Consider the following 24,938-nt stretch of genomic DNA (forward strand, 5'->3'; position numbering starts at 1 on the left):
ATTTACTTTGTGATCTCTTCTGGTCTCACAGCTTTATCTCCCAAATTTATAACCCTAGTGTATATCTCTACCATCAAATGCAGATTAGTAATATCCAGCTACCTTGCTGATATCTCTTCTTGGGCATATAAAGGGTATTTCACAAGCATGATGTCCAAAAAGTCTAGAGCTTCCTCTCCAAACTATTTCCAATCTTCCCCACCTCAGTTATCAGCAATTTCACCTTTAAAGTAACTCAGGCTAAAACCCCAGAGCCACCCTTGTCTCTGCTATTTCTCCCTCACTCGGAATCTAATATGTCAGAAAATTCAGTTAGTCCTACATCCAAAATACTGCTAGAATTCAAATTTATTGCCACCTCCACTGCTCACACCCTGGTCCAAGCCACCCACCATCATCTTTCGCCTGCCTTATTGGAATAACTACCTAATTTTCCTTCCTTATTCGACTGTTGCTACTTCCAGTCTATTCCAAACATAGAAGTCAGATTGATCCTGTTAAAATATACATCAGGGAGTTCTGCTTCCACTGTAGCAATGTAAACCCTCTCTAGCTCATCCCTCTCACTGAGGACAAATAAAAACTATGAACAGTAACCTGAAAACCCTGAAATGTAAACAAAAACAGGCTGACTGTAGAGTATTATTTTACAAGTATATTAAATTCAGTGGCATGCTATGTAGCCATCAAGCTTTATGTTGATAAAAATTGTGATTTCCAGGGTGCCTGCGTGGCTTAGTCAGTTGAGCAGCTGACTTTGGCTCAGGTCATTATCTCACAGTTTGTGGGTTCGAGCACCACATCAGGCTCTCTGCTGTTAGCACAGAACCCACTTTGGATCCTCTGTTTCCCCTCTCTCTGCCCCTCCCTCTTTCTCTCTCTCTCTCTCTCAAAAATAAACATTTTTTAAACAGTGATTTACAATAAATGATTTTATTTCCTAGAGCATATGTGATTTTTAAAATATCTTTAACATTTTATATTAACATGATCAAGTTACAACCATTAACAAATAAAAGTCCTGAAAGCATAACTATACTTTGTTCATGTTTATAAACTTCTTTACTACAAAATTATATATTAATGCTCAAGATGATGCTGTCAGAACTATACATTTTTTTTTAAATCAGGAAAAAGTCATAAATGGTATATATTAAAAAAGAAAAGCATTTAGTCAACATTTATCAAATACTATAGACTACTATACCAGGTACCATGAGGACTATAAGGAAATAAAAATAGTAATTAACACTTCCAGAGCACTACTATACGCCAGGAAATATTTTAATTATTTGAATTCATTTGGTCCTCACAATAACACTAAAAGGTAGGCGCAAGTTATTTTCACCATTTTACTGATTAAAAAGCCTAAAGTTACATTAAGTTGTCCAAGGTCACACTGTAAGTTGTCAGGACAGGGTATCTAACCTAGGCAATCTGGTTCCAGGGTTTTTTTCAACCACGATACTATGCTGCTTGTTTAAAGAAAGAAAACATACTAGTAAGGATGCCATTTTAAGTCCTTCAACATTCTCAGAGAAGTGTAGAGGCACAACAAAGATTAAAAGAAAAGCTCAATACCTGGTGTTCCGATGGCTCTTACATATGAGAATGCAATGTTTGCTTTTCCTTTCAGAGAATTTTCTATGTTCTGTAGGTCTTCCAGGGTGGTAATATATTTTACTTCATTAAAAAGAAGAGCACTGAAATAAACAGAGATGTAATTTGTAGAAAAATCTGATATATAGTTATCTAACACATATTTTGAGTAAGTTAAAGAACCTAATCAAAAAAAGAAACTTAAATCTTTTGAACAAATTATCAGTAGTAAGAACCTAAGCATTTTAATACTGATTTAAAATCACTCTCTCAATCAACCAGGAACAGTTGTGAGAAATGGTGCTCATTCTCCACCCAAACCACGTTAATATATTTAAGTTGTATTCACTAACATCCCACTCTGGTCAAAGAATCCCTTACAAATCTCTAAGCCTTGAACACATTTCAGCCCTTTACACATCTAAACTGAAGGTTTCTTTTCAGAGAGTATAAGGCTCTGCATGACCTACTTCTCCCAACTCTGTACTGTTTTACCATTCCTCAGGTCTACATACTTTTGGCACACCTGAGGGCCTTTGCACACACAATTCTTGTTGCTGAAGACTATTCCCTCTGCTCCTTCTCACTTATCTGGTCTCAGTTTAAATATCATTGCCTCAAAGAAACCATCCCTGTTGGTCCTATGTAAGTAGGTCTATAGCATTTTCTCTTTAACTTACATTATCTGATCCTTCCTAGTTCTTATCACAATTTATAATTGCTTATATATTTATTTACTTGCTTATCCCTGCCTTTCTTATTGAACTGTTTCCTTCTTTCATCAGGACCTTGCATATTTTATCACTATATCCACAATAGCTTAGAACATAGTACACTGTAAGTAAACAATCAATATTTGTTGAATGCATGAAAGAAAAAACAAGGTGGGAATTATTTATTCTCATTCATTTGAAGAAGTGCAAATCCAAAACAGAAAAAGAGCTTACTTACTCAAAAATACATTTATGGAATTGAGGAGCCGGGAACAGAACATAAAACAGGTCTCTTCATTCCTAATTCAATGATCTTTCCACTTGACCATAATTCTTCCAAATCATCTTTTCAGTGTATAGATCAGACTAATTAGTCATATTTCTTCATCCAAAAGAATCTCCTTTTTAAATTTTCCAATTCTGTATAAATTATCCATAACAACTCATTCCACTTAATCCCCGTGTGTGTGTGTGTGTGTGTGTGTGTGTGTGTGTATTTTTGTTAGGCTAAACTTAAAGAATTTTTTTAAATTGTCCCATGTTCATGTACTTAAATAAACTATTTCCAATAGATTAGTCAACCATGGTTTCTTCTTAAGGAAAACATGGTACTTTCTGCTTACACAACAGTTCTCAAACTTTTTGGTCTCAGGATACTTTTGTACCTTTAAAAATCACTGAGCCCCTCAAAGAGCTTTTGTTTATGTAGGTTATATCTATTTATAGTAATTAAATTATAAATTAAATAGAAGTTAAAATAGAAATTAAAACAGCAATTTAAAAATATTTGTTATTTATTGTAAAAATAATAAACACCACTGCATAGTAACACTTTATTTTAAAATAACTAAATTTTCCAAAACAAAAGAAAAAGTTGGTGATAAGAGTAGCATTGTTTTACATTTTTGCAAATCTCTTTAATATCTGGATTAACATAAGACAGCTGGATTCCCATATCTGCTTTTTCACTCAATCTGTTGTGACATCACACAGTATATCATATAGACTCTGAAAACTGAATTCATAAGAGAATGAAAATGAAAAAGGCAAATAATGTCTTAGTATTATTATAAAACTATTACTTTATGGGTACCCTGAAGTAAGTACCCTAAATTACACTGGCTTACATCTACATTATAGATTTCTTCAATTTTTTAAAAGAAATGTAAAACTTGATATTCTGTAATTGCCAGGGCTCTTTATTTTTTTAAATTTTTACAGTTTTTTAAAGTTTATTTATTTATTTTGAGAGATAGAGAGAGAGTATGAGTGGGGGGAAGGGGCAGAGAGGGAGAATCCCAAGCAGGGTCCACACACTCAGTGCAGAGCCCCTGTGGGGCTCAAATTCACAAAACCGTGAGCCACCCAGGCTTCCCTCTGTTTTGTTTTTAAAAGAAATATTTACAAGGCATTACTCACTATATGCTAGATATTTTCAAGTTTTCATTTAAATTTAAATCCTCAATGGCATTATTTAAATATTATTTATTACACACACACATACACACACATACACGCACACACACATGAACACACACAAAAAACAGTTTGAGGGATTAAGTAACTTGTGGAGGTCATAGTGACAGTCACTGGTAGAGCTGAGATTCAAACTCAGGTCTTCTGGCACTAAGGCCAAACTGTGCTATTATTGGCTACTCATAAATGGGAAACCAGGTGAAAAGGGAGGTATCCAATGAATAGTAAGGGAGTCTTGGTGGCAATTTGGGTTTTTTGCTGCTTATACATTTTAGCTAGCCTGTCCAGAATTACCTTTGAGACATTTCAGTCTGTGGGGAGGTGCCATCTAGTGAACTTAACTGAGCTACCATGTAAACTGTAAGCCTGGAAATTACATCTGCCCATTCACCTTTATTGTTCTAGCAACTCTAATCCATTTGCTTCAAAAACCGTATCTGGGAGTAGAAATCCCCCTAACCTTGCTTCTCAACAAAACTGGCAACTATAAATTAACAAAAGTCAACATTTGGGGGGCACCTACCACATGTCAGGCATAGTACTAAGCACTCCATGGTAATGGTAATTTTATCAGTTTGGGAACTGACCAGCTCTGAACTCCTCTCTTTTGCTTTGGGGATTTCCAGTTTTCTATGTATTCAAGTCCCTCCCACACACACACATCAAAAGTTAATGATGTCATAAACTTGCTCTTCTAGGCTTCCTGCTGCAAGGCATGGCCATAAGACCCAGGATCACTTACCTAACATTCTGGACCAGAAGCCAGTGATGTAAAGTATACGGGACAGTATAGAATTATTTCAAGAGGCAACAGAGCAACAGTCAGCTTTAAATGACAGGGGCGCCTGGGTGGCTCAGTCAGTTAAACATCTGAGTCTTGATTTTGGCTCAGGTCATGATCTCCCAGTTCATGGGATCAAGCCCCACGTCAGGCACTGTGCTGACAGTGCAAAGCCTGCTCAGGATTCTCCCTCTCTCTCTGCCCCTCCCTGCTGGTGCTTTCTCTCTCCCACTCAAAATTAATAAACCTTTTTTAAAAATGTTAAAAGCAGGAATGACAACAGTATCAATGACAGCCCCAGCACAGGTGACACCGGCTGTGGCATCTGACACTCAGCAGTAATGCGGCAGGTCATCCCCAGACTAGTTGTGTATCATGCTTTGACTATAATTTAGAGCCGTATTAAGTCTGAGTCCAGTTCTCCAGCCCTTCTAGTGAGCCTGAGATTTCCTATGTCCACTCCAAATCCTTTTCTGCTTAAGCCAGTCAGACCCAGATTTAGAGGCTTATAACTAAAAACACTCAGAAATGCACTCAGTCTTGCTTAATTTTCATAGCAACCATCTGAGATCAGTACTATCATTAACTCCATTTTGCAGATAAGGTCATGGGGCTTAGAGAGGTTACCTTGCCTAATGTCCCAAAGCTCATTAAGTAGTCATTATCCATGAGATAATAATAACCAAAACTAATGACATTCATAATCTAATGATCTCCATGATTGTTTCCCAGTGGCTTCCTAACTTTAATAAGTTTTTAATGTTAATTTCCAGAATATGGGGACATCGAAGGATCTCTAGGATCCATGCATAAGCCTGTGCTCTTTCATTCAAGTCACAAAGAGGAGAAAACTGACAGAAATGGGTAAAAGGAAAAGTCTGTCTTGGCATTTCCTTGTTTAATGATGGGGTAAAACAGCCTGGGGTTGCTCTGACCTGGGCGCTCTCCTTGCTCTAGAAAGGCATTCCTTTTGCTTGGCATTCTTTTCCAGACACCCTCCTATCACAACCATTGGGTACATAAGATATATAACCCAGAACTGAATGGGTGTCAAAAAAAAAAAAAAAAAGAAAGAAAGAAAGAAAAAAAAAGAAAAGAAACTGAAGAGTCTATTTGACCCTGCTTTTGGAGCAGCAGGCATTCAGCCTTTTTTTTTTGGGAAAAAAAGACTATTTTTACATTATGTTTCTGTCATTACTCAGATTCTAAAACGCCAGTAAAAAAGGGAATATTCTCTTCTATTTTCCCATACCAAAATCCCTGTGACAAAAAAAAAATATATTTTTTTTTTTTTAAAGAAAAGAGGGTCGCCTGGGTGGCTCAGTCAGTTAAGTATCTGACTCTCGATTTTGGCCCAGGTCATGATCCCCCGGTTCATGAGTTCCAGACCCGCATCAGACTCCCTGCTGACAGCGTGGAGTCTGCTTGTGATTCTCTCTCTCTCTCTTTCTCTCTCTCTCTCTCTCTCTGCCCCTTCAGTGCACACTTTCTGTCTCAAAATAAATGAACTTTAATAAAAAAAGAAAAAAGAGAGGAGGAGGGGAAGGAGGGAAAACAACACAGGGAGAAGAACAAATTATACAACCTTCTAATCCTCATTTGAGATTATAGTGCCTTAATCTCCTATACCTCACTTGACCTCCCTCACACTGGTTAGATATATGATATTCTCAATCAACAAATAAATATTAGTTGCTATTTTAACTTTATTTTTCTAAATATTACCCCTTTTCATCCAAAAACTGGGAGTAAAATTTTCCTCATGTAATTATCAAACCACTGAATTCCACGAGATTTAACTATGTATATTTTAGAAACCATGGCTAAGAACTTCTAGAATATAAATCCCAATACTCATTCTTAATATAAGTTGCATTTATTTTGCAAATTGGTATCACTTTCCATATGGTTCAAAACACAAGGAACCAAAAAGTTAACAGTCTACCTACAACACCTTCCCCCAATCCCAGCTCCCCCATTCCATTCCTGTAAACCTGTATTATCAGTTTCCTGCGAACCTTCAGTATCTGTGCCATATACATACAAGCCATAAACATATATTTATATATGCCTCTGTTAGAAGACAATCCTCCCTGGATTTCTCAGTGTTCCTACACAGTCCAAGTCTCCTGCAGATGAAACCTGCCTGGCAGGATATGACGTTGGAAACTGTCTCGTCGGCACCTTCTAAGCTAGTCTCCTTTCCTCAGAAGCCATCAGCTCCCATTCAAAGAGCAATAAAACCTTTCCTATCTTCCCTGGAGACAAAGAGAAAAATTTAGGGACAGAAACCTCCTTCTCCTGCCCCAGAGAGGATTTGTTAACTTTCAGAGAAAAAGATAAGCCTAGCACTCAATCTCCAGAAGGAAATATTAGATGTTCCAGCTCCTATAGAAGCTCAGAGAGTCATAATTTCTGAGTTCTCCTCCAAACCTTACTATCAGTACAGGTGTAAGCATATGGTTCTTACTTTACTGCTCTGTGGAGAACTGGGTAGAGGGACTTAGCACTACCATGCTGCCCTGGCTGCTATCACTGTTGAGGGGTCTGATTGCTGATTCAGAGGGCTGGTGTTTCTGCAATTATATACCCAAGCAGGGTAACATCTGAGACCCTTCAGAGTTCTGGACTTAATACCTGCTATCTTACACACATGCAGCTGTATGATACTCTAAACACTTGGTTTATTTGACTTAATACATCCAGAAAAAATCAAGGCAAGAAAATTTTAATAGATCAATATGTCAGTATATTTTTAACCAATGATATTTTAGGAATATTTTAAATATCTTACCAAAAACATACTTAACTGGCAATAAATGGTCTAAAATATAGAATTCTTTAACTATTTTGTGTCAAGCTTACCCTAACTTTATACCTGTTATTCTATTTTTAGATTTTTACTAACTTAATCTTTTTCTCAATTGCAATTTTCCTATATTAAAAGAATAAAAAGTTAGCTAAAACCTTGATCTCTCTTTCTGCCAAAGAAGCAAAGTCAAATATAATAGCAGATCACTGGTCTCAATCAAAACACTCTACATAAAGAACAAATTAAAATGCTTTGAAGAAAAAAATAGCATGGTTACACCTTTTTAAAAAGCAAGCCAAATAAAACATATAAATATTCTCAAATGCACATTTTAAGTATATATAAAAGTATTTTTAAGAAATATAAAAACAATCCAAACATTATCCACAAACATTTATTTTTTTTTAAGAAGTGGATTTAGGTCAAAAATAACTGACAAGTTAGGGGCACCTGGTTGGCTCAGTTGGTTGAGTGTCTGACTTTGGCTCAGGTCATGACCTCACAGTTGGTGAGTTTGAGCACCATGTCGGGCTCTGTGCTGACAGCTCAGAGCCTGGAACCTGCTTCAGACTCTGTGTCTCCCTCTCTCTCTGCCCCTCTCCCGCTTGCAAGCGCGCACACGTGCTCTCACTCTCTCTCTCTCTGCCCCCCCTCAAAAATAAACTTTAAAAAAATTTTTTTTAAAATAACTGACAAGTTAATTGAAATTAACATATTTGAATAAATGCCAGTAAGTTTTGGCTCAACAGTTTATTGCCTAATAAAATTCTTAACTTAAACTTAGAAAAATTATTTACATATAACTATATACATACTATATAATATAAAATATATACGAATAGCTCTTATGTACATATTTAGTATCAGATAATGCTATCTTAGAAAAAAGATAAAGCTCTTATGTATGTATTTAATATCAAATAACAGTGTCTTAGAAAAAAAACACTCAAGGATATAAACATAAAGAGCTGTTTAGCTCCAGGTAATGGGATTATGAAGCATTTTAGGTGAGATTTTCATGGCTTTCTATATTTCTCATGCATTCTACAATAAAGATATTGTTCCTGTAATCTAACTAGTTTCTTGTTTCAGTCTTTTATTTTAATGTTTATTTTGAGAGAGCAAGAGAGTGTGCAGCAAGTAGGGCAGGGGCAGAGAGAGACTGCATGTGAATGGAGGAGGGTCTGGGAGAGAGGGAGAGAGAGAATCCCAAGTAGGTTCCACACCATCACCGCAGAGCCTGACATGGGGCTCAAACCTACAAACAATGAGATCGTGACCTGTGCCAAAACCAACTAAACCACCCAGGCATCCCTCCAGTCTCTCATAAAATAATAAAAATTCAGGAAGATCAAAGGGCACAAATTTAATACACAGAAATCAGTATTCATATATTTATATATATTATACATATAACTATACATCATACTTCTGTATTTCACATATACGTGTATTATACATAGATACACGCCCATAAAATATCAATGTGTGTATGTTAGAAGACAATGAAAGAAAAGAACCCATTTACAACAGAAACTAGAGAGATAAAATATCTAGCAATATACTTAAGTGTCCAGTCATAAATGATGAACGTATTAAAACACTATTAGAGGATAAAAAAGAAAAGCTGAACAAATGGAAAAAACATCAGGATCTGGGATGGGAAGATTCACTATAGAGAAGTCAACTGTCCCTAAAATAATTTCTATGAATTTAATATCAGTAGGATTTAGTCAGGGAGGGGAAGAAACCAGACAAGTTAATTTTAAATGTCATATGTAAACAACACAAATAAGCAATTCTAAAAACAGAAATATGAAGGGCCTGGACCGTTCAGATATTATATTATAAAGGCTCAATTATTAAAGCAATAGTACTGTAATATACAGAAATGAAACAGAAAGTGCAAAAATAGACCTAAATATATATTTATGAGAGTTGAGTATAAAAGGCAACATCTTGAATAATGAAAGATCCACTAATCTCAGTTGTGTTGAGTTAATTATGTAGCTACCTGGCTAATATAAATCCATTCCTTATACCATTCACTAAGTTAAATTCCAAACATCAAAGATTTAAACGAAAAACAGAAACCATTATAACACTAAGATAATAAATACAACCACATAAATAAAGCAAAAACAATTTAATGGAGAAAGGATAGCTAAAACAATTGGACATCCACATGCAAACAAATGAAATTAGACGCTGGCTTTACACTTTCACAAGAATAACTCAAATAGATCAGAGATCTAAATGTAAAACATCCAACTATAAAACTTTTGGAAGATAACATAGAAGAAAATCTTGGTGACCTTGTATTGGGCAATGAATTTTTGGATACAACACCAAAAGCACAATCCATGAAAGAAAAAAGTGTTAGGCTGGAATTCATTATTATTAAAAACTTCTGCTTTGGGGAACATGGGTGGCTCAGTTGATTAAGTGACTTTTTTTTTTCCTCTTTTCAAATTTTTATTTAAATTTCAGTTAGTTAACATACAGTGCAATATTGATTTCAGGAGAATTTTTAAACAATTCATCACTTACATACAACACCCAGTGCTCATCATAAGTGCCTTCCTAATACCCATCACCCACCTAGCCCATCCCCACCTCCCTCCCTCCATCAATCTTCAGTCTGTTCGCTATCATTAAGAGTCTCTTATGGTTTGTTTCCCTCTCTCTTGTTTTTTTCCACCTCCCCGCCCATATGCTCATCTGTTTTGTTCCCTAAATTTCTCGTCTGTTGTTTGTAAATAATTTATTGTCACGTTAGCTAACATACAGCATATACAGTATAGTCTTGGCTTCGGGAGTAGATCCCAATGATTCATCAATTACATACCACACACAGTACTCATCCCAGCAAGTGCCCTCCTCAATGCCCATCAACCATTTGCCCCACCTCCCCAACCTTCCACCCCCATCAACTCTCAGTTTGCTCTCTGTATTTAACAATCTCTTATGGTTTGCCTTCCTCTCTGTAACTTATTTTTCCTTCCCTTACCCTATGTAGGATAAGGATAAGTATTAGGATGCTCAAATTCTGCATGAGTGAGAACATATGATATTTGTCTTTTTCTGACTGGCTTATTTCACTTAGCATAATACCCTCCAGTTCCATCCATGTTGTTGCAAAAGGCAAGATTTCAATCTTTTTCATCACCAAGTAGTATTCCATTGTGTGTATATATATATATATATATATATATATATATATATATATATATATACCACATCTTCTTATCTATTCATCAGTTGATGGACATAGGGGCTCTTTCCAATAACCTGGCTATCAAGCACTGCTATAAACAGTGGGGTACATGTGCATCTATGCATCAGCACTACTGTAACCTTTGGATAAATTCTTAGTAGTGCTATTGCAGGGTCATACAGTAATTCTATTTTTAACTTTTTGAGGAACCTCCACAGTTTTCCAGAGCGGCTGCACCAGTCTGCATTCCCACCAAGAGTACAAGAGGGTTCCCCTTTCTCCACATCCTCCCCAGCGTCTGTTGTTTCCTGAGTTGTTAATTTTAGCCACTCTGATGTGGGGTGGTATCTCAGTGGGTTTTTGATTTGTATTTCCCTGATGAGTGAGGTTGAGCATCTTTTCATGTGTCTGTTAGCCATCTGAATATCTTCTTTGGAAAAGTGTCTATTCATGTCTTCTGCCCATTTCTTCACTGGATTATTTGTTTTTCAGGTGGAGTTTGGTAAGTTCTTTATAGATTTTTTTATACTAATCCTTTATACAATATGTCATTTGCAAATATCTTCTCACATTCGTCTGTTGCCTTTTAGTTTTGTTGATTGTTTCCTTTGCAGTGCAGAAGCTTTTTATCTTGATGGGGTCCCAGTAGTTCATTTTTGCTTTTACTTCTCTTGCCTTTGGAGACACGTCAAGTAAGAAATTGCTGTGGCTGAGGTCAAAGAGGTTGTTGGCTGCTTTCTCCTCTAGGGTTTTGATGGTTTCCTGTCTCACATTAAGTCTTTCATCTATTTTATTTTTGTGTATGGTATAAGACGGTGGTCCAGTTTCATTCTTCTGCATGTTGCTGTCCAGTTCTCCCAGCACCATTTGCTAAAGAGACTGTCTTTCTTCCATTGGATACTTTTTCCTGCTTTGTCAAAGATTAGCTGGCCATACATTTGTTGGTCCATTTCTGGGTTCTCTATCCTATTCCATTGGTCTATATGTCTATTTTTATACCAATACCATACTGTCTTGATGATTACAGCTTTGTAATAGAAGCTAAAGTCCAGGATTGTGATGCCTCCTGCTTTGGTTTTCTTTTTCAATATTACTTTGGCTATTTGGGGTCTTTTGTGGTTCCATACAAATTTTAGGACTGTTTGTTCTAGTTGAGAAGAATGCTGGTGCAATTTTGATTGGGACTGAATTGAATGTGTAGACTGCTTTGGGTATACACATTATATCCAATGTGTATACCCATTATAACAATATTTGTCCTTCTAATCCATGAGCATGGAATGTTTTTTCATTTCTTTGTGTCTCCTTCAATTTTTTTTCATATGCTTTTTATAGTTTTCAGCATACATATCTTTCATCTCTTTGGTTAAGTTTATTCCTAGGTATTTCATGGTTCTTAGTGCAATTGTAAATGGGATCAATTCCTTGATATTTCTTTCTGTTGCTTCTTTATCGGTGTATAGAAATGAAACTGATTTCTGGACATTTATTTTATATCCTGCAACTTTGCTGAATTCATGTATCAGTTCTAGCAGTTTTTTGGTGCAGTCTGTTGAGTATTCCATGTAGAGTATCGTGTCATCCGTGGAAAGTGAAGTTTGACTTCTTTGCCAATTTGGATGCTTTTCATTTCATTTTGTTGTCTGACTGCTTATGCTAGGACTTCCGACACTATGTCAAACAGTGGTGACAGTAGACATCCCTGTCGTGTTCCTGATCTCAGAGTGAAAGCTCTCAGTTTTTCCTCATTAAGCATGATATTAGCTGTGGGCTTTTCATGAATGGCTTCTATGATGTTTAGGTATGTTCCTTCTATCCCGACTTTCTTGAGGGTTTTTATTAAGAAAGGATGCTGTACTTTGTCAAATACTTACTCTGCATCTATTGACAGGATCATATGGTTCTTACCCTTTCTTCTATTAATGTGATGTATCAATTTGTGAATACTGAACCAACCCTATAGCCCAGGAATGAATTCCACTTGATGGTGGTGAATAATTCTTTTAATATAGTGTTGAATTCAATTTGCTAGTATCTTGTTGAGAATGTTTGCATCCACAGTCATCAGGGATATTGGCCTGTAATTCTCCTTTTTAGTGGGGTCTCTTTCTGGCTTGGGAATCAAGGTAATGGTGGCTTCATAGAATGAGTTGAGAAGCATTCCTTCTGTTTCTATTTTTTGGAACAGCTTGAGAAGAATAGGTATTAACTCTGCTTTAAATGTCTCATAGAATTTCCCTGGGAAGCCATCTGGTCCAGGACTCTTACTTGTTGGCAGATTTTTGATAACCGATTCAATTTCTTCACTGATTATGGGTCTGTTCAAATTTTCTATTTCCTCCTGTTTGAGTTCTGGTAGTGTGTGGGTGTCTAGGAATTTGTCCATTTCTTCCAGATTGTCCAGTTTGTTGGCATATAATTTTTCATAGTATTCTCTAATAATCGTTTGTATTTCTGTGGTGTTGATTGTGATCTCTCTCTCCTCTTTTATTCATGGTTTTATCTATTTGGGTCCTCTCTATTTTCTTTTTGAGAAGTCTGGCTAGGGGCTTATCAATTTTACTCTTTCAAAAAAACCAGCTCTTAGACACATCAATCTGTTCTACTGTTTTTGGATTCTATATTATCTGTTCTAATCTTTATTATTTCTCTTCTTCTGCTGGCTTTGGGCTTTTCTTTGCTGCTCTGTTTCTAGTTCCTTTAGGTGTGAGGTTAGGTTCTATACTTGGGATCTTTCTTGCTTGTTGAGATAGGCCTGGATTGCAATGTATTTTCCTCTTAAGACTGTCTTTGCTGCATCCCAAAGGGTTTGGGCTATCATGTGTTCATCTGCTTCCATACATTTTTTAATTTCTTCTTTAATTTCCTGGTTGACCCATTCATTCTTTAGTAGGATGTTCTTTAATCTCAATGTATTTGGAGGCTTTCCAAAGTTTTTCTTGACATTGATTTCAAGTTTCATTGCGTTGTGAACTGAAAATATACATAAATATAAAATATCTCAATCCTTTTATATTTGTTGAGGGCTGTTTTGTGACTCAGTACACGATCTATTTTGGAAAATGCTCCATGTGCACTCGAGAAGAATGTGTACTCTACTGCTTTTGGATGAAAACTTCTGAATATATCTGCTAAATCCGACTGCTCCAGTGTATCCTTGAAGGCCATTGTTTCCCAATTAATTTTCTGCCTACATGATCTGTCCACTACTATAAGTGGAATATTAAAGTCTTACAGTATTATTATCAATAATTACAGTATTATTGTCAATAAGTTTGCTTATGTTTGTGATTAATTGATTTATATATTCAGGTACTCCATGCTGGGGGCATAAACATTTATAATTGTTAGCTCTATTTGATGGGTAGACCCCTTAATTATTATATCATGACCTTCTTCATTTCTTGTTACAGTCCTTAGTTTAAAATCTAGTTTGTCTGATATATGTATGGCTACCCCAGATTTCTTTTGACTTCCAGTAGCACACTAGATGGTTCTCCATCCCCTCACTTTCAATCTGCAGGTGTCTTCAGGCCTAAAATGAGTCTCTTGTAGGCAGCATAGAGATGGGTCTTTGGTTTTTATCCATTCTGATACCCTATATATTTTGACTGGGGTATTTAGTCTATTTACATTCAGAGTGATTATTGAATAATATGGATTTGTGTCATTATCTGTAGGTTTTGTGCTTGTGGTGATGTCTCTGGTCCTTTGTAGTCTTTGCTGCTTTCCACTCACAGAGCTCCCCCTTAGGATTTCCAGCAGGGCTGATTTAGTGGTCATGAACTGCTTTAGTTTTTGTTTGTCTGGGAAAGCCTTTATTTCTTCTATTCTGAATGACAGCCTTGTTAGATAAAGGATTCTTGGCTGCATATTTTTCCTATTCAGCACATTGAATGTTTCCTGCCACTCCCTTATGGCCTGCCAAATTTCAGTAGACAGGTCTGCTACTACCCTTATGTAGGTTAAGGCCCATTTATCCCTAGCTGCTTTCAGAATTCTCTCTTATCTTTGTATTTTGCCAGTTTCATTATGATATGTCATGGTGTTCATCTGTTTTTGAATTTGAAGGGAGTTCTCAGTGCCTCCTGGACTTGGATGTCTGCTTTCTTCCCCAGATTAGGGAAGTTCTCAGCTATAATTTGTTCAAAGAAACCCTCTGCCCTTTTCTTTCTCTCTTCTTCTTCTGGAATTCCTATATTTGAATATTATTGCATTTCATTGAATCACTTAGGTCTCTAATTCTCCCCTCATGGTCTAGTAATTTCCTATCCCTCTTTTTCTCAGCTTCATCATTTTCCACAAGCATATGACTGGCTCTGGTCTGGAGAAAGTCATGCAACCCTGAAAACTGATCTTCATTCCTAAGGCTGTTTACAAGGTAGAAACTGGTTCTCTCTGTATTTTTTGTTCCTCAGTCCATCATCCAGAGAGGTTTTTCTCATGTCAAAATACAATCCCACACTTCCATAGCCTCTCTTTCTCCTCCTTTTGTCTCTCCATCAAAGGGGTTCCCCTGTTCCATGCCTACACTGCCCGTTTTATCTCTCCCAATTTGCAAACATGCACCTCTGTCCCACCAAGGTGTCTCTGTACACCCATGGAGATGTTTCTGTCATTCTGTAACATGGATTCCTGGAATTCCAAGTGTTTTGACCTCAATAATGTATTTGAGGGACAAGGGAAATTCTGGTTTCCCTACTTTTCTGCCATCTTGACTCTCCTGAATATCAAAGATCCGACTCTTGATTTCAGCTCAGGTCATAATCTCAAGGTCATGGGATTGAGCCCATGACCAAGCCCCACATGGGGCTCCATAATGGGTGTGAAGCCTGCATAAGATTCTATTTCTCCCTCTCTGTGTGTCCCTCCCCTACTCTTTCTCTCTCTCAAAAACAAACAAATAAACAAAACTCCTATTTTGCAAAAGATACTGCTGAGAGAATGAAAAATAAGCCAAGCCTGGGAGAAAATATTTGTGACAGGTCTGATAAAATATTTGTATTCATAAAACACAAAAGAACTCTTAAATGGTGTTGGGAAAACTGACAGCTACATGCAAAAGAATAAAACTGGACCATCATCTTATACCATGTACCAAAATAAATTCAAAATGGATTAAAGACTTGAATGTAAGACCTGGAATCACAGAACTCCTAGAAGAAAACATAGTCAGTAAGCTCTTTGATATCTGTCTTTTGGACTAGTCCCCTCAGGCAAAAGCAACAAAAGCTAAAACAAACAAATGGGATTAGATCAAACAAAAAAGCTTTTACACAGCAAAGAATATCATCAGCAAAAGGAAAAGACAACCTACTGAATGGAACAAAATATCTGCAAATCATACATCCAATAAGGAGCTCATATCTAAAATATATAAAAGAACTTATACAACTCAAAATCAAAAAAAAAAAAGAAAAACCCACCGGGATGCCTGGGTGGCTCAGTCGATTAAGTGTCTAATGTCAGCTCAGGTCATGATCTCACGGTTTGTGGGTTTGAGCCCTGTGTCTGGCTCTGTACTGACAGCTCAGAGCCTGGAGCCTGCTTCGGATTCTGTGTCTCCCTCTCTCTCTGCCCCTCCCCTGATGACTGACTCCCAGTCTGTCTTTCTGTCTGTCTGTCTCTCTCTCAAAAATAAACATTAAAAAAAAACCCAAATAACCCAATTTAAAAATGGGTAGTGTACTTGAGTAGACATCTTTCCAAAGAAGACCTACAATCAGGTGCATGAAAAGATGCTCAACATCACTAATGATCAGGGAAATGACAATCAAAACTACAATATCACCTCACATCTGTCAGACTGGCTATTATCAAAAAGACAACAACAACAAAAAAAAGTGCTCATGAAGATGTGGAGAAAAAGGATCCCTGTAGATTCTTGGTGGGAATGTAAATTGGTACAGCCACTATGGAGAACAGAGGCTCCTCAGAAAGTTAAAAATAGAACTACCAGGGGTGCCTGGGTGGGTCAGTGGGTTAAGCATCCAAATCTCAATTTCAGTTCAGGTCATGATCTTGCGGTTGGTGAATTCGAGCCCTGTATCAGGCTCTGTGCTGACTGCGGGGAGCCTGCTTGGGATTCTCTGTCTCCCTCTCTCTCTGTCCCTCCTCTATTTACTCTCTATGTCTCTCTCTCCTTCTCTCTAAATAAATATATAAACAACAAACGTTAAAAAAAAAAAATAGAACTACCATATGATCTAGAAATTCCACCTCTGGGTATTTATCTGAAGGAAACAAAAACACCAATCCAAAAGAATATATGTACTCCTATATTCATTGCAGCATTATTACAGTAGCCAAGATACAGACGCAATCTAAGGGTTTATGGATAGATGAATGGATTTAAAAAAATGTGACACACACACACAATGTAATATTACTCAGTCATAAAACAGAATGAAATCTTACCATTTGAGACAACATGGATGGACTTAGAGAGTATTATGCTAAGTGAAGTAAATCAGAGAAAGACAAATACCATATGATTTCACTTATATGTGGAATCTAAAAAAAAAAACAAAAGAATAAAACAGACACAAAGGGGTAGGGGTTAAAGGATGGGCAAAATAGGTGAAGGGGATTAAAAAGTACAAACTTCCAGTTGTAAAATAAAGTCATGGAAAGAGAAATTCATTGGTTTGATGAGAATCTGTGAGACCATGAGGTTCTTGATCTGTGCAAAGTATTAATGTGTAACAGCTGCCTATTCTAGGATTTCTCTTGAGGCTGGCAAGTGTCCTGAACCAGTTGCCATTTCTATCTTGCTGGTCTGACAGAGTTGGGAAGGTCCAAGCTTTAGGACCCACTTTCCTTTCTTATCCAATGTTTTCCTGCCAAAACCCTGTGGGCTGATAATTGCCTTGAGGTGGAAAACGGTTTGCATTTACAACTGTAAGTTTACTCATCCTTTTAATTTATATAAGGTTTTTATACACAATTCTCAATTCTTTAAGACAGGACAACAGGGGCGCCTGGGTGGCTCAGTTGGTTAAGCGTCCAACTTCGGTTCAGGTCATGATCTCACAGTTTGTGAGTTCGAGCCCCGTGTCGGGCTCTGTGCTGACAGATCAGAGCCTGAAGCCTACTTCGGATTCTGTGTCTCCCTCTCTCTCTGCCCCTCCCCTGCTTGTGCTTTCTCTCTCAAAAATAAATAAACATCAAAAAAAAAAAAAAGATAGGACAACAAATTTTGGTTTTCTACTGTCATATGAGAACATTAGGCCCCACCAACACATCACTAGGTCAGGAAAATCAAGTGCTACAGCAAAAAAAATTAAGTCATGGAGACGTATTGTGTAACATGCTGACAGTAGTCAACAGTATTATAATAACTTTACATGTGACAGGTGGCAATTAGACTCATTGTTGGAATAATTTTGCAACATATAAAAATACCAAATCACCATAATGTATGCCAAAAACTAATAGGATATTATATGTCAATTATACTTCAGTAAAAAAATAAAATTAAAAATTAAAAAATAAAAAATAGAGATTCTTGGTTGTCAAAAAGCCACAAAACTCAACCAAAAGAAAACAACCCAGTTAAAATACGGGCAAAAGATCTAAATAGATACCCCACCAAAAAAAATATATACAGATGGCAAATAAGCATATTGAAACATGCTCAACATCATATGTAATTACAAAATTGCAAATTAAAACAATGAGATACCACAACAATTGGAATGGCTAAAATTTTCTAAAAAGTTGACAATACCAAATGCTGACAAGGATATGGAGCAAGAGGAACCCATTCATTCCAAGTGCTCCTACAAAATACTACAGCCACTTTGGAAGACAGACTGGCAGTTTCTTACAAAGCTAAACATAATCTTCCCATATGATCTAGAAATCATACCCCTAAGTACTTACCTAAATTAGTTGAAAACATCATCCATTTAAAAAAAGTTACACACCAACATTTACAGAAGCTTTATTCATAAATGCTGAAACTTAGAATCAACCAAGATGTCTTCAATAGGTGAATGGGTAAACAAACAGTGGTATAACTATATGATGGGATACTATTTAGTGATAAAAAGAAATGAGCCATCCAGAAGAAATGGACAGACGTCTCTCTAAAGAAGATATGCAGATGGCCAACAAACACATGAAAAGATGCTCAACATCATCATCAGAGAAATGCAAATCAAAATGACAGTGAGATATCACCTCACGTCTGTCAGAATGGCTAAAATCAAAAACACAAGAAACAACAAGTATGACAAGGACGTGGAGAAAAAGGAACCCTTGTGCACGTTGGCAGAAAAGCAAACTGGTGCAGCGACTGTTTAAAATTTAAAATAGAACTATCCTACAATCCTGTAATTACATTATTAGGTATTTAGCCAAAAGAATACAAAAACACTAGTTCAAAGGGATACATGCACCCCAATGTTTATTGCAGCATTATTTACAACAGCCAAATTATGGAAGCAGCCCAAGTGTCCATCAATAGTTGAATGGAAGAAGAGGTGATATATACATACAATGGAATATCATTCAGCCATAAAAAGAATGAAATCCTGTCATTTGCAACAACATAGACGGAGCTAGAGAGTATTATGCTAAGTGAAATTAAGTCAGAGAAAGACAGATACCATGTGATTTCACTCATAGGTGGAATTTAAGAAACAAAAAAGTAAAGTGGAAAAAAAGAGAGAAACCAAGAAACAGATGCTTAACTATAAATAACAAACTGATGGTTACCAGAGTGTGGGGGGGGGGGGGGGGGGATGGGCGAAATAGGTGATGGAGATTAAGGAGTGCACCTGTGATAAGCACCGGGTGATATATGGAATTGCTGAATCACTACACTGTACATCTGAAACTAATATAGCACTATATGTTAATTACACTGTAATTAAAATTGAAAAAAAAAGAAATGGGCCATCAGACCATGAAAAGACATGGAGGAACATTAAATACATATTGCTAAGTAAAAGTAGTCAATCTGAAAAGGCTACGTCTGTATGATTCCAACTATATGACACTCTGGAAAAGGCAAAACCACAGAGACAGTAAAAGATTAGTGGTTGGGGAGTGGAAGAGAGGGATAAATAGGTGAAGTACAGGAGACTTTTTTAGGCTAGTGAAACTATTCTGTTTGATACTGTAATGGTGAATACATGTCATTATACATTTGTCAAAACTCACAGAACTGTACAACAGAAAGCATGAATCCTAATATGAACTATGTACTTTTGTTAATGTGTCATTATTCATTCATTAACTATAACAAATGTACCACACTAATGCAAAATGTTAATGAGGGAAAATGAATACAAAGGAGAAAGGAGGTATACCAGAATTCTCTTCACTATGTGCTCACTTTTCTCTAAACCTAAAACTGCTCTAAAAAAACAAAATCTAGGTCATCCTCTAAACCTGAAAGGGTAAGAGACTGGTAGTGGTGTCTTTTACACTAGCAACCATATCTCAGAGATAATTCCTAGTGCCATAGGCAGAAATTTACAAATTGCAAAACCTAGGTTTGATTTACTAATTCTTCTTTTCACTAAAGTTGTTTGTTTTGCACAAAATTCTAAAACTGGAAAAAATGGAGAAGGACCTAAGATGATGGAATAGCAGGAGGACCCTAGGCTTGCCTCATCCCTGGAACACAGCTGGATACATATCAAATCATTGTAAATACCCAAGAAGTTGACCTGAGGACTGACAGAATAAAGTGCAAAGTGAGTGGGGGAGAAGAGCCACATCAGGGAAGGTAGAAAGTTCAGAGACATAGTTTGGGGGAGAAACAGATGGCAGGTGCTGCAGAGGGAAGGAGCTCTGGTCACGGACAGAGTTCAGACAGACAGAGACAGAGGAGCGCACAGGGGTTCACACAAGGAAAACACTTCCCCAAAACCTTTGGGAAAATGAGAGGGACTGCTTTTGTGAGCTTTTGTGACCAGTGGGGCTCAAAGACTGGAGGAGTTTTGGAGGTCCTTGGCAGGACTGATGCGGAGCCCATCAGGTGCTACAGTATTCCTGTGAATAAGGGCAGATAGCCTAGGAGCAGATGGTGGGATCTGAGGATCCCCTTGGACTCAGTGCGAGAGACGGTTCCCCATTCTTGGAGCATACCTGGGAGACGTGGCAGTGCCATTCTGGGGACAAAAGAGCCAGCAGCCACCATTTCCCTTCCACGCCTCTCAGCATAGGTGCAGAGACACCTGCTGAGGGTGACTAACCGGAACACCAGCTTTTTGCTGTGCTTTCCTCCAAACTCCACAACTCTGTGCTTTGATATGACTGTCCTTCCGGGACAGACCTGCATCAGTTCCAGAGTGGCTACACCCTCCCCCAGAGGACCGGTATAGCTCCCCACCATGCCACATCCCTACAGTTTGGAGTTTTAAAACTCAGTGGCCTGGTTGGATAGACCCCAAGGTGCAATGTACAGCTAGGTGGGCAGACAGCCTAGACACAGCCAGGGATCTGAGAGATGCCTGGGACATATGAGAGGAGATTGTTCACACTTCTGGAAGGGCTTCCCAGATAGCAGTGGGCTCAAACTTCCCTCTCTAGAGATGAGAGAAGAGGCTGGCACCATATCCCTCCCCAACCCCTCAGCATAAACTAACTTCACTAAGCAGTACAGCAAGAACAGTGGCAGCCTAAACCACTTAACACCAATCCCTATCCCTCACCCCCACTGTACTCTGCTGGTGTTATTTCTTAGGTAAGTGTGCCTGAGAACCCCAGCAGTAGGCTCATCCCCCAAAGATCAGCACAAATCCCCTGCATGCACCAGGTCTACTAACCATAGAGTTTTGCAAAACTTCAACTCTAGTGGAAATAGCATCAGGTCTCATTAAACAAGGAGATTAGAGCACACCTAGTTAAAACTCGCCACACTCTGGCCAAGGTCCAAACACTTGCCTGCTGCAGGCAAGGAGAAACTCTGGGAGGACTGACCTGAGAAAAGAGCCATAAAACACAGCAACAGAGTACTCAAGCACATACAACAGACACACATCCTGAAGCATCAGGCTCTGGACAGTATATGACAGCTTCTTCATAAAGCCATTATTCTCAGGAGCAGGAAACATAACAGGCTTTCCTAAAACACAGAATAAGAGACCTAGACAAAATGCCAGAAAAGGTCATGGCCAGGGATCTAATCGAAACAGACATAAGTAATATGCCTAATCTAGAACATAAAGCAATAATCATAAGGATACTAGTGGGGCTTGAGAAAAGCAGAAAAGACACTAGGGAATCCCTTACCACAGAGATAAAAGACCTAAAAACTAATCAGGCCAAAGTGAAAAATACAATAACTGAGATTTGAAACCAACTGGATGTAGTGACTACAAGGATAGAAGCAAAGGAATGAATAAATGATATAGAAGATAAAATTATGGAAAATAATGAAGGTAAAAAGAAGAGGAAAAGAAAAATATTAGATCATGAATGTAGACTTAGGGAACTCAGTGACTTCATAAAGTGTAATATCATTCATATCATAGGAGTCATAAAAGAAGAGAGGGAAAAGGGGGCAGAGGTTTATTTGAGGAAATGATAGCTGAAAACTTCCCTATCTGTGGAAGGTAGCAGACATCCAAATCCAGGAGGCACAGAGAACTCTCATCAAAATAAACAAAATAAATAAATAAATAAACAGTAGGCCAACACCAAGACATATCATAGTTAAATTTGCAAGATATAGACACAAAGAAAAAACCCTAATAGCAGCAAGACAAAAGAAGTCCCTAAATTACAAGGGAAGACAAATAAGGTTAGCAACAGATCTCTCCACAGAAACTTGGCAGGCAAGAAAGGAGTGGCATTATATATTCAACATACTGAATGGGGAAAATATGCAGCCAAGAATACTCTATCCAGCAAGGCTGTCATTCAGAATAGAAAGAGAGATAAAAGGGTTTTCCAGAAAACAAAAAGTAAAGGAGTTCATAACCACTAAACCAGTCCTGCAGGAAATATTAAAGGAGACTCTCTGAGTGGAAAAGAAGACCAAGGGTGACCAAGACTAGAAAGGAAAAGAGAAAATCTCCAGAAATGAAAAAACAAGTAATAAAGTGGCACTACATTCATAACTACCCATAATCACTCTGAATGTAAATGTACTAAATGCTCCAATCAAAAGACATACAGTGTGTGAATGGAAAAACAAAAAGAAAAAAGACCCATCTATACGCTGCCTATAAGAGACTCATTTTAGACCTAAAGACACCTGCAGATCAAATGTGAGGGAATGGAGAACCATCTAGTGTCAAAAGAAAGCCAGAGTAACCATAATTATACCAGACAAACTAGATTTTAAGCCAAAGACTGTACCAGGAGATGCAGAAGGGTACTATATCATAATAATGGGGTCAATCCAACAAGAAGAGCTAACAATTGTAAATATTTATACCCCCAACTTGATAGCACCCAAATATATTAATCGATTAATAACAAACATAAGGAAACTCATTGAAAATAATATAGTAATAGTAGGGGACTTTAACACTGCACTTGTATCAATGGACAGATCATCTAAGCAGAAAATCAACAAGGAAACAATGACTTTGAATGACACACTGGACCAGATGGACTTAACAGATATGTTCAGAACATTTCATCCTAAAATAGCAGAATACACATTCTTTTCAAGGGCACATGAGACCTTCTCCATAACAGATCACATACTAGGTCACAAATCACATACTAGGCCTCAACAAGTACAAAAAGATTGAGATGAGATGATACCATGCATATTTTCCTATCACAATGCTATGAAATGTGAAGTCAATCACAAGAAAAAATTTAGAAAGTCCACAAATATATGGAGACTAAAGAATATCCCACTAAAGAATGAATGTGTCAACCAGGAAATTAGAAAGAAAATAAAAAATACGTGGAAACATATGAAAATTAAAACAGGATGGTCCTAAAACCTTGGGATACAGCAAAAGTTGTCATAAGAGAGAAGTATATATATAGCAATACAGGCCTACCTCAACAAGCAAGAAAAATCAACCACACCTAAAGGAGCTAGAAAAAGGACAACAAATGAAGCCTAAAGCCAGCAGAAGGGAAATAATAAAGCTTACAGCAGAAATAAATGATATAGAAACAACAACAAAAAAAACCCCCAGCAGAATAGATCAATGAAACCAGGAGATGATTTTTTGAAAAAATTAATAAAACTGATAATCTCCTAGCCATACTTATCAAAAAGAAAGAGAAAGGACCCAAATAAATAAAATCATGAATGAGACAGGTCACAGATATATAAACAATTGTGAGAGAATATTATGAAAAATCATATGCCAACAAATTGAGCAATGTGGAAGAAATGGATAAATTCCAAAAAACATATAAACTACCAACTGAAACAGGAAGAAATAGAAAATTTGAACAGACTGATAACCAGGAATGAAATTGAATCAGTAATCAAAAATCTCCCAACAAAGAATGGTCCAGAGCCAGATTTGTTCTTGGGCAAATTCTACCAAATATTTAAAGAAGAGTTAATATCTATTCTTCTCAAACTATTTCAAAAAATAGAAAAGGAAGGAAAATATCCAAACTCATTCTATAAGGCCAGCATTACCCTGATACCAAAACCAAAGACCCCACTAAAAAAGACAACTACAAACCAATATTCCTGATGAACATGAATGCAAAAATTCTCAATAAATACTAGCAAGTTGAACCCAACAGTACATTAAAAGAATAATTCAGCATGATCAAGTGGGATTTATTCCTGGGCTACAAGAGTAGCTTGCAAATCAATCAATGTGAAACACCTAATAAAAGGAAGGATAAGAACCATATGATCTTCTCAATAGATGCAGAAAAAGCATACATCAAAATACAGTATCCATTCTTTTTTTTTTAATGTTTATTTTTGAGAGAGGGAGAGAGAGAGAAAGAAAGAGAGCGCACATAAGTGGGGGAGGGGGAGGGGGGGGATACAGAGGATCTGAAGCAAGCTCTGTGCTGACAGCAGTGAGTCCAAACAGCATCCATTCTTGATAAAAACCCTCAACAAAGTGGGATAGTGGGAATATACCTCACCATCATAAAGGTCATATATGAAAGACCCACAGCTATTACCTTCAATGGGGAAACACTGAGAGCTTTTACTGTACGGTCAGGAACAAGGGAGGGATGTCCACTTTCATCACTGTAATTTAACCTAGTATTGGAAGTCTTAAGCCTTAGCAATCAGACAACATAATGAAATAAAAGGCATCCATATTGGTAAGGAAGAAGTCAAACTTTTGCTATTTACAGACAACATGATACTCTATGTATAAAACCCAAATGACTGATACACAAAATCAGTAAAGTTGCAGGATACAAAATCAA

The 24,938-nt window shown here is 37.2% G+C and overlaps 1 protein-coding gene across 3 annotated transcripts in view; it reads right to left on the reverse strand.

The window, feature by feature from the left end:
* The window catches only part of TXNDC16 (thioredoxin domain containing 16), a 136,692-nt gene that overhangs the window by 88,056 nt on the left and 23,698 nt on the right, over positions 1–24,938 (reverse strand). For all 3 annotated transcript variants that reach the window (XM_042943245.1, XM_042943246.1, XM_042943244.1), the window contains exon 7: positions 1,582–1,703. In XM_042943245.1, coding sequence (XP_042799179.1) covers positions 1,582–1,703 — 122 coding nt within the window. The remainder of the gene's footprint in view (positions 1–1,581; positions 1,704–24,938) is intronic.

Source organism: Panthera leo, chromosome B3 (genome assembly GCF_018350215.1).
Source record: "Panthera leo isolate Ple1 chromosome B3, P.leo_Ple1_pat1.1, whole genome shotgun sequence".
Classification (NCBI taxonomy): domain Eukaryota; kingdom Metazoa; phylum Chordata; class Mammalia; order Carnivora; family Felidae; genus Panthera; species Panthera leo.